Source organism: Aegilops tauschii, chromosome 7 (assembly GCF_002575655.3).
Source record: "Aegilops tauschii subsp. strangulata cultivar AL8/78 chromosome 7, Aet v6.0, whole genome shotgun sequence".
NCBI lineage: Eukaryota > Viridiplantae > Streptophyta > Magnoliopsida > Poales > Poaceae > Aegilops > Aegilops tauschii.
The window spans coordinates 140,361,734-140,373,012 of NC_053041.3; the positions used below are offsets into that span (position 1 = coordinate 140,361,734).

Consider the following 11,279-nt stretch of genomic DNA (forward strand, 5'->3'; position numbering starts at 1 on the left):
TGCTTCAGAAGCAGGCAAAATGGGAAGCAAAAAAAAACAGGCACGAACACACCTAGAGCTCCGAAACATAAAAACTGCTTGCAACTGTCCTGTTTTCATCAGCAGGGACGATCTTTCGCCATTTTCGAGACCATCACATAACTGCCTTAAGTTCGATGTTTACATCCTTCGCCATTTGAGGTGAATTTGTGACCTATATACATTCTGCCCCTTCGTTTCTCTTCGGGGATCCTGTACTGTACTGTACCTAAATTTCTCTATACCTCCTGTAGCAACATGTCCGAGGGACTATACATTCTGTACCTCCCTTTCTGCATCTACAGCCGGAACTTTCATCATACTCTAACTTTGGACATGTCACAGTTCCAAAAAAGAAAAACTTTGGACATGTCAAACCACCTCGACACCTCGTCGATCATCGAATTGCTCGATCCGTTTCGAGGGCGCTGTCATCCTCGTCAAGGTACTCCACATCAACCCGTGGGTTGCTCGAGTGCCGTTTCAGTCCCCGGAAGATCTCGTCCAGCGAGTCCGAAGTCGACGAGCTCGTGCGCGACAGGCTCGAAGGAAGCAGCCTCTTGGAGCTCATGCTCGATCTGAAGCTCCGAAACCCCGCCTTCATCGAGGCCCATCTCGACGCGGTTCCGGCGGATGGATCCGGTGCCACGCTAGCAGGAGATGGGTTTTCAGAGTCCCCTGCTTCGAGCAAAACAGAGGTGGAATGGGTCACCTCTTTCACTTGTTTAACTGACTGTTGACTGCTGGGCTGCTCTGTAATGGAGGAGTACTTGTGCTGGGCTCCTCCTTCCCTTTTGGGGGAATGTGGAGCTGCTTTCATCACCACCACCTTTTGTACACCCTGTGGATAACAGATGGAAGAATGAAACAAGAGTGAGGTCTCCAGGCACCCCAAAGATTTACTAACAATCATGGTGGACAAGCAAACACCTAGAGAAAAAAATTCGCACCTGTAGCACGGTTCCAGACTCAACGTCTTCGCTTACGGAACTGAAGTTTCTTGCCAATGGAGTGACCTGCTCGCCGAGTTTGCGCGCTTGTTCGATCCAAGATCTTTCTGCAGATGAAACACAGCATATTCAGGGAATACCATCAGATAGGAAAAAAAAAGCTAAGCTAGTGACTGAGCAGCAACAGGCTTGACTGAGGAAAATGATTGATTAAAGATTCGATTTAGTCAAACGGGAAACACCAGATTATGTATGTTGCTCCCCTTCTCGAAAGAAAGTAAAAATATGTGTTGCTACCAGTTCAGTTCAAAAAATCCATTTGCAGAAGGAATACTGTACTGAAATCGCGTAAGATCAAGCGGCATGAAAAAGAAAAGCACATGTGGACTGTGGAGTGAAAGAAAAGGTACCCGTCAAGATAAATGAGCAACTTACCTTTCTGCAGAATCATCACCCCAGATGGATCAAATCCGTTTGTATCCTCTTCTTCCTCAGTCCAGAATTTGAACCTTTTCCAGCTTCCAAATATTTCAAACAGATACCCGAAGAAATTGCCCGCGACCAGTATAGTATAAACAACCATAATGAGTGGATATATTCTGTTGAAGTTTCTCCCAAAGAAAGGAACTGCATCATCAATGCTCCCCATCCTCTGCATAGTAGCACAAGAGATTATTTATCCAGCAGTTAACTAGGGCTTATGTAGCAGGTAAACAGTAAGCTTGTAGAATAGGAAGCAGCTGAACTTTTGCATCAAATATGAACCAATACTGTGTTATCACCTAGACACAAGAATATCAGAACTACTCGCTGCATATTATGAAAGTAAACAGTAGCCAATCCTCTTTTTTCTTTCCATGAGCAAATTTTGTAGTAGAATGAAAGCTAATGGAACTATGGGAGTACTGTTGAATGGAATGTCTGGGTACGATTTACACTATAGCAGGTGAGTTTTTCTGTGCTACTCATTTGTACTGAGATCAGATTTGTGCCATAGGTAGAATTTACTAGAAACAGCTGCATGTCCCTGTAACTTTCTTGGTTAGAATTTCCTTTTTCTCCAACAAAATGGAAAACAATAGAAGACTATCGCTGCTTTTGTATTCCCTACATATCGACATAACCTATTCATGACGAGGATTGCTTAAAATCTACAAATTCGAATTATAGCTATTACAAAAGAGTGGTAACAAGCAATGCAGCAAAGGAACATATCCAAAACTATTACCTTCTCAAAAGTAGTTCTAACATCACCACCAAGGTGGACGAGATTCAGAAAGTTGTAAGAAATAGCAGGTGCGTATCTTGCAACCATTCTGAAAAAACACATTTGATGCAAAACTTAGGACAGCGTGCAAAAAAGGTTGGATTGATGCCCTTGAAACATCAAATGGTAGGAAAATGGAAGACCTACGAGCAGATCATAAGCAGGCTGACAGAGCTAGTTTGTCCTGGAGTCAGTGAATAGACCAACATCATCCCTATCCTAAAGAGCGGATAATATGTGCAAATGCACATGTACATCAATGGAGCAAATGCAACAACCTGTTAAGTGGTATTAGCAGGCAAAGCGTTAAAATTAGTATTTCAAAGGTCATTTCTTTCATGATGAATGTACAAGCAAGTAAAGGTATATGCATGTGACTAAACAGTCTTGCAAAAGAAGTATGTTTACACCACAGACTTTTTAAATGTGGTCATTGCGTGTTTTTTCTTCAAAATTAATGGCAAGTGCATCTTCTACAGAATTGATTTTTTTATGTATATGTACAGCTATAAGAATAGAAATAAAGTGGTGGGTGATCATAGATAACAAACTTCCCATAAGTTGGCTGCAAGCTGAAGGAAATATTTCAGATTCTACTTCAAACACAACAAGGCAATGCTACACACTTAAATCAATTAATTTCTTACCTGGACTAAAATTTCTTGCTTTCCTACAGCATTTATAAGAACAGAAAAAAGTGATAAATGGACACCAGTTGGCAGCAAAGTGGCCTCAGCCAACAATATGGCAGCTGAGATGCAACCAAGGAGAACAGAAAGAACTTTCAGGAGTCGGTTTAACAGTATACAGCGCCAAATGAACTCTGAAAATGTGAAGGTGTTCGCAAGTCAGTTCCATGAATTTAGGACAGGCCAGGGAGATTAACATAAAAGTGTTGGTGTGTAGCAAAGCGCTGTAAAAGATCCATTGGTATTGGGCCTATGATAACTTGCGTCAGCGGTTCAAGCTTTATTATGCGGAATCTACATGCTAGGGGGATTTTCTCGGTGCAATCTGTGTATGCGGCTCTAGTCAATTCCCACTTTCACTTCCATCGCAAACAAATTTGAAAATTTGAACTCCCTCTGAAAATTTAAATATTCTTGTGGTACTTGAGTAGGGTAGTCATAATAATAAACCGTAACGTGGCTAAAACAATTGGATTGGTAGTAATTTATTTTACCAGGTGGAAGATTATATTCAACACCTCTTCTTTGATTGCCCTTCAGCTTGTTGCATGGCTTTTAACATTGCTCCAACTTGTACTGTAGTTCATATTTTTGAGGATTGGCTAAGAGGACAAAGTGGGGTCTAGTCTCCTATTTTGCTCAACATTTGACTATAGAAGTTGATGATTTTCTAGCACATGTACTATTCACTATAGAAGTTGATGATTTTTTTTGTAGATCACATCAAGACGTATTTCATCATGAAAATTTACATACATTAATTATACATCCATATATATGTGTGTGTGTGTGTGTGTACGTATGTGTCTGTTTAAAAAAAATGATTTTTGCAAAATTTCGAACTCCGTGGGACTTGGGAGCCAAAGATCCTCGTTCATGTAAGGCATTTTCAGTTGGCACACTGGTAAAGAGATATGACAAGATATTCCAAATCTGGATTGTAGGAATATACCTATGTGGTCAAGGAAGGATCCTAGTGTGCCTGATCGACTTTCCCTTAAATCTGATACATATTTCCTGTAAGAACAAACAGAAAGTAAGTCATCAGTGCTTCGAACTGATGTCCCAAAGATTTGGCATGAAGATAGCTGATAACCAGCTTGCAATGCATGCTGATTGTTGTGGTGAGGGTAATGTTAACAAGCATAGTTTACTAACATTTTAAGAATGTCTACAAAATGACACACAATTGGGTGCGTGTTCGAGAAAAAAAACTATTTGTTTATTATGTTATTTACTGCTTTCTCCTACATGATAACAAAGCCAACCAAACTTGATTCATAAATATGCAACAGTGCAATACCCACTATCATCCTCGATGGACCAAGTAATCGCTTCAACTGACTATTTAGCGGCGGAGTACAACATATCTCCCCAATATAGGTTACCACAGTATATGGTTGAACAGAGCAAAACATACATCAAAATATTACAAAGATTTCTCGGAAGTTGTATCAGGACATTAACTATCAATTTTATGCACAAACTGACAGCCTGACACAACCATTTATCTGTAAAGTAAGAAGTTAATACTCACCATCCGTCTGCATCATGTTGCTCATAATTTGTCACTGTGTCTTCCAGTTCAAGGGCTTCCATGACAGAAGTCGTATATTTGCTGCAAACAATCAAGTATGGTTAAATAGTTACAATTAAGAGCAGCAAAATTATGGTCTGGAATTGTACAGAAAATGAGCGCAACAAAATTGTACAGAGGTGTGAATTTTATTTTCGAACTTTAGGAGTTGTTTGCAAGATTTTAATCATAAATGCACACTAAAAGATACTAAGATGTGCTAGTTTAGCACAATGTACCTTTTACTCCTACAGTACTCCTCATGAGCTATCCTAAGTCGACGTCGAAGTGCAGCCATCGTTTTCTCGTCAGTATCATAATCCATATCATTTTCTGCTAGTTTGTTTCCACCAGAAAGCTTGAACAGTGGGTCATCTCTCAGCTGAGGAAATATATTTGAGCCTATGAGTTATTATGAATAATTAAAATATGTAAATATCAATTTGTAGCGGTACCTGGCATCCATACCATTTGAGCCAGCATATTATCAATAATATCCATAAAAGGCCTTAGTGGGTCACGCTTGGACATTTGTTTCGATGTGGCTTGAACAACCTTAGACAAGGAAAGGAACATGCCTTAAGAAGAATGCAATGATCATGAGATGACAGTTTAAGAACCCAGAGAAGCACATACAGTGATTGTGTTGCAATATTCTTGGCGAGCATTATCAAGTTTTACAGTCATCTTTGCAACCATGTGAGAGAGAATTTTTTGACGGCGAGTCCAATCAGCATTTCTCCATATATCCTTTGGAATTTCGCTCAACCCAAAACCAAGAAGAAAGGCACCTGTCACTAGTCCAAAGGTATTTGAGCATGCCATCGCAAAGCCCAAGATAGCACCACCCCTGCAAAAAAAACCATTCTTTCAGCTTCACACAGTGAAGAAAAAGTTGAACCTATTCTCCGATGATCACAAATTGGACTGAAGACATGAAAACCATTGGTGAGAAGAATTGAAATAGTCCAAGCTGGATAAAGTTCAGGCTGACAGAAGTTATAATACAGTGCCTATTTGTTCCACTAGAGCACACCCAAACAGATCAAATAAAAAATCACACATATGAATGAACTACACACAGATATTAGATGGGTCGTACAATATGTAAGCTCAGTTGAGACTCGAAAAATGAGTACATACCAATCATGATGCATGATTATAATCAGAACTATTCCAAAAAAGCCGATAGATCCCACAATTTCATAATAGAGCAAGTTCGCTCGGATACTGGTTTTCAGCCTCTCTTTAACTGTGAAATCTCCAGCATCCTCATAGCCTTTAATGGTAGGAATGATAGCCCTGTTTAGATGAACATAATTTGACATGAGAATAGTGTTGTATTAAGACAAACAACATAGCTACCGCACATAGAGTTCTGCAAGAAAAAGTGGTGTCACCCGAAAAATCATTGTGCGATTAGGCAGATGAGGTAAGTACCATAATAGGATTCCCACAAATTAAGACAAAAAAGCAACATCAACAAAAAGGATGACAGGATTTTTTCATGCTGACCACATATATATACTCCAACAAGACCAGCTCCAAAAGAATTTAAGGGATGTCCAATAGTCATTAAATATGCAGTCATGTTCAGATAAGGATATAATATAATTAAGTTGACCGAAATGTTTGGTCAAATCATTAAACTATACGAAACTAATGAAGCGGCATGACCTCAAGAAGGCTAAGCACAATGTCGCAAAATAAAATAAAATAGAGAAGGCTAAGCATATGCACCATTGACCAGTTGTGCAATTGAAAACTAAGGCAGCAGTTTCAGACCTCACATGTTGTGAAAAGGACATTTCAAGTTTTCACCCCATCATTAGCGAGTTAGCACACAAATCAACACACGTTATTGTGATCAGCAGCATACCATGCTAGGACAAACGTGCTCCAATACGACCAGCTCCAAAAGAATCCGACGTCGCCCTTTTGATTGCCGGTAATTGTCTGTAGTTCAGGTAATGGAAGAAGAGGTCAGAGCTCAGAACAATATAATAGAAGAGCCTACCTAGCCATCCATGAGTACAATGTAACATCAGCACAACACTTTGTCAGCCTTCACATTACAAGAGTCTATGAAGTATAAATATCTAGACATCTAAAATAATGTGTGTGTATATATATAAGTACCAACTGTAACAAGGAATATATTTTTAGTAAATTTCTGAAGTTGCGGGAACAGGCAAACTCCTTAATCCACAAGCAATAGGGAGACGTACACCATCAAATCCATACATTGCCGTTACTGCTGTGAATGTGATACCCCTTTTCACGCTTGCGAGTTTCAGCACGAACATTGCAAACACACAGATGAACTGCCACCCCCGCATTCTCACATATATCCTGCAGCAGTGCAGCCCACGCCCACGACCAATGGATTCACAAACGCGACTTATCAAATACCTACTGTACAGCGCAATTTAGTTATCAATCCCATGGCGCTTCCAGTCGACACCAAATCCCTACACGCATGGTTTCTGGATTCGCCGAAATGATAGTTACCAACTAACCGCACGTACAGCAAAGCTAAGCAAAGGAGCAGCGAACCGAGATAGTGGAAGAGGTGCCGGGCTCTGGGAGAAGGGGGCGCAGGGATCGCACCGTGTAGATGTCGGTGGGGACGAGGATGACGAAGGAGAGGGAGCAGAGCCAGGCGTAGCCGACGGTGGCGAGGACGTGGAGCGGCACGGCGGGGCCGGCGAAGTAGCGCAGCGTGGCCGCCACCATCCCCACCGTCAGAGGCAGCGCTATCAGGTAGAAGACCCACATCTCTCCGCCCCGCTCCTCTCACCGGCCGCCGCCTCGTCTGCCGTGCGTCGTCGATGGGCGGAGAGCGGAGAGGCCGAGCGGGAGGGACGAGCCGGTGGTGCGGCGTGGCGGGGAATGAAAAGGAAGGAGGCCACCGGTTAAAAAGCGTGGGCGCGGAGGCAGCTCGGGAGGGAGGAGTTGGTGGGGCCGGACCGGTTCAGCGGCCTACGTGGCCCGGAGTGGGCCCGTTTCCCCGGCCCGCTGAGGTAAGCACGCTGCACACTCACGGACGCACGCAGCCCTTTCCTTTTGGACTTGGACCGCTTCCCGGTCTCCTCCTCCTCCCTCCACCCGGGCTGCGTCCAAAAGAAAGCTACCGACGAGCAAAATGTCTTGGCCCAATCAACCTTGCAGGAAAAACATACTGCTGACACAGTCATCGTAATAACAAAAGAAAGCTACTCTACGTACGGTCGTTTTCGGGTAATTTGGCAGAGCAATTAACAAGTGTTTTTGCTAACACAGACCGCGTCAAGAAGAGCATGGTGGTTGTTGCTCGCTGCAGGATGGAAGGTACGGTACTCGGTACATCATCATTCATCGCCCAGGCGTAAGTTGACAATCCAAACGCATGCTCGGCAAGTCGGCTGCAGACTGAATCAACATGTATACACAGATATACTACTGTCTATCTCAAAAGGAGAGAAAAAAAAGAGAGAGAGAGAAAATATATACTACTGTCAAGTTGGTTGGTTTCACCTACCTGTTATTACTTATTAGCAAGAAAAATTAAGAGATGACTTTGGATCGTCTGGTCTTGAGCCTTGAGCGCAAAACTGCAACCATCAGCGCTTTCGGGTGATTTGTGAACGCGGGTGCGGGAACTGGCAAGACACACTCGTTGGCGCTATGGTCAGTTGTTGGTCATTCAGATTAGTAAAGGTGCGTCTTAGCTAAACAAGCTTGTCCATAGTTTTTTAGGTGACTCTGGTCCATGGTTTGTACTTTGTAGCATGGTGACACTAAATGAAACGGATCTTTACGTATAGAATTTGGGCCTGCCCAAACTAGCTCCATTTTGGTTTTGAGAAGGCTGTAGAACCTTCCCAGATCGTTTATTTTGTTTCTCCCTGCGGGTTTTCTTTTTCTTTTTTCTTTTTTCGTTTTTATTTTCTTATTTCACTTTTAACTTTTTTTTTCTTTTCCAAATTTCATGAAGATTTCCTAATCGGTGAACAACTTTTCAAATCAGGGTGAATATTTTCAAAATTAAAATTTTATTCATTGAATTCAAAAAAATTATCATATTTTTTAAATTCATAAACATTTTTAAAATCAGGGTGAACATTTTTCGATTTCAACATCTGTTCATCGAATTCAAAATATGTTCATCATATTACTGTAAATGCAATCATTTTCTAAATTCATGAGCATTTTTTGAATTTCATGAACATTTTTAAATAGTGTACATTTATTGGAACTCGTGAACAAGTTTTTTGCATAGGAGAACATTTTTTGTAATTAGGTAAAAACTTTTGTAATTCAGAAACATTTTTTGTTTTTGATGATTTTTTTTTCAATTCATGATTTTTTTGAATCAGTGGAACAGTTTTTAAAATTCCCGACCATTGTTTTCAATATTTTAAACATTGTTAGAAAATTCATGTTCAAACATGATTTTTTTTAAATCACGCATTTTTTTAAAAATTGATAAACTTTTTTGAATTCACTATTTTTTCAAATTAAAGAGCAATTTTTTTTAACATAATAAAAAAATTTAAACCACAAAAAAATTAGGATTTCTAGAAAATTTGTACAAAATTCACTTTTTTGAACTAGGAATTTTTCTAAATTCCTAATTATTTTAAAGAATAAAAATAGAAATAGAAAAAAAGCAAAAAAACGAAACAGAAAAACTAGGGGGCGTCCAGCCCCGTCCTGATGTCGTGGAGGAGGCCAGCTGCTGCGAAGCACAGACGTTGCACGCTGCGGCATGTGGCGCATGATGCTGCAAGCAGATTGAGGTGCACACCAACCCTCTCGCGTTGTTAGCTACTCAAGACATTAGACGACGACAAATAATATATTTCTATAGACTTCATTTCACTCATTTTCCCATATAAATTGTTCTTTTGTTTGCTCAGAACGTTATTGTTGTTCTTTTGTTACCACATCCTCTCGCGTCACTATCTACTCAAGACTTAATGAATTGACATGGATGGTGCACATCAACGACGATGGAGTTAACAACGATGATTCATGGTCTACACACGCTTCCTCCACATATTTTTGACACATATCATACATTGATAGTTGATATATAGGTGTGCGTATTTCCAGCAGTACTATCGATTTTTCCGCCCTCTTTGTGTGGGCGTGAAGGTTTGCAACTCATCAAATTCAGCCTTAATTAATTCAGTTGTCAAGAGAGATGAGTTTTTTCAAGCAATGGAAATATGGAATATTCTTGTTTAAAAAATGGAATATTGCAAAGCGTGTACCCAAAATATGAGACATATAAAATATAGCATGGACAAGAACGTTTGTGTGCCTTACAAGGAAATAAGCACTATCTTCGCCTTTGTATACAAACCAAACGCTCCAACATTTGAGCAAGCACATACATCCCGAATTAAACTCGAAACCTCTTCATGGGCTCATGCATCTACAGAATTTTGTACCTTGATGAGCTTATGGGCAGTGTCCTTCGGTAGTGCATTTCGACATGATAAATCGGCAGGGCAACGGCAGATTACAACCATGGGCGATTAAACTTGGGTCAGTCCTCTTGTCCCGGTAGGCCAATGGTGATCAGTTCCCCTGGCCTAATTTTTTATGAAATCGGCTCGGAAAATCCATCGGACTACAGGCTTCTCCTTCTCTTCCCTCCCCTTTCAATGCCGATGGGCCGTCCAGGACACCCATGATGGTCGCATCCTCCTCGCTCGTCAACTCAAATATGGCGAGCAATTTTCAGTCTTCCCGGAGCTTACGGTGTGTGACCCCCTTGCACTGGCGGTATGTCTTGCTCCTCGAGTACCTGACGACCTAGCTGCTTTGGTGGAGCACCCAGTTCCCATGGTACCCTTTCTCCCATCTGTGTCTTTTCTTGTTCCCCACGACGACAACGACACTAGTGCAGAAAAGCCTAGTGTTAGTGTGGGCATCCAACGCCACCAATATGACGTCACAGTTAAAAAATAGTGATGGCGTTGGTGCCCGCATCAGCGATAATTCGAATGGTATGAATCCTTTGCCGATTCAAGGGCAACGTGGTATTCTAGTCGTGTTCTAGTTTTTTTCCTTTCCTCTTTGCGTTCATTGGCCGTCACACAATGCTCTGTCAATGCATGCTTACTCAATGTTTCTGGTGGGCAAATCAAAATTTCTCTTCTGTTGAGCAAAAAAGCAAATATATGAGCAGAGAAAGCAAGACTTAAAATCTACATGTTGAGGTTTTTACTTGCAACCACTGAATGATTTTGTGATCTTTCCTACAATTTCTTCTATATCTGCCACCTTGGCCTGGATGACATACATGTCCGACCTGCTGGTAGGACCATCTTCCTTGTTGGCGAGTTTCCCCCCTCCTTCCATCCTTTAGTAATGCACGCAAACTATAAAAATGTGCAAACCAAAGGCAACCCATTGTCTTTGTGGCTGCAGCCTGAACATATTGAAACACAACAATCATAGAGAAAGAAAAAGCAAATGGTCTTCACGTTATATTTATGATTGTCATTTACCATACATAAGAAAAACACCCTGTAAATTTTTGTTTACCTGTAAGACCAATGAAATCTTTGGTCTTTTTTGCAGGGAGGAACATTTGGTCTTTGATTGATGATAGACATGGCATCAATAGAAGATGTCTCTCACTAAACGGGACGAATAAGAATGGTCATCGTACAATTGTCAACCTCGATTTCAAAGATGATTTCGTGTGATAGGAATATGCGTGAGAATAGGTCAATTTTTAATCTTGAACTCGTAGATGAAATATTCGGCTAGGCACCGTACAC

The 11,279-nt window shown here is 41.0% G+C and overlaps 1 protein-coding gene across 1 annotated transcript; it reads right to left on the reverse strand.

The window, feature by feature from the left end:
- Nucleotides 1–62: 62 nt before the first annotated feature.
- On the reverse strand, nucleotides 63–7,390 carry LOC120969930 (uncharacterized). The gene is made up of 14 exons (XM_040397275.2): nucleotides 7,111–7,390; nucleotides 6,380–6,456; nucleotides 5,644–5,802; nucleotides 5,137–5,350; nucleotides 4,969–5,055; nucleotides 4,740–4,882; nucleotides 4,462–4,542; nucleotides 3,877–3,941; nucleotides 2,883–3,058; nucleotides 2,383–2,513; nucleotides 2,197–2,284; nucleotides 1,404–1,620; nucleotides 969–1,075; nucleotides 63–859 (listed from the first exon to the last, which is right to left on the reverse strand). The coding sequence occupies exons 1-14, from the start codon at nucleotides 7,276–7,278 to the stop codon at nucleotides 416–418; spliced, it is 2,157 nt and encodes a 718-aa protein (XP_040253209.1). The 5' UTR covers nucleotides 7,279–7,390; the 3' UTR covers nucleotides 63–415.
- Between the last annotated feature and the right edge of the window lie 3,889 nt (nucleotides 7,391–11,279).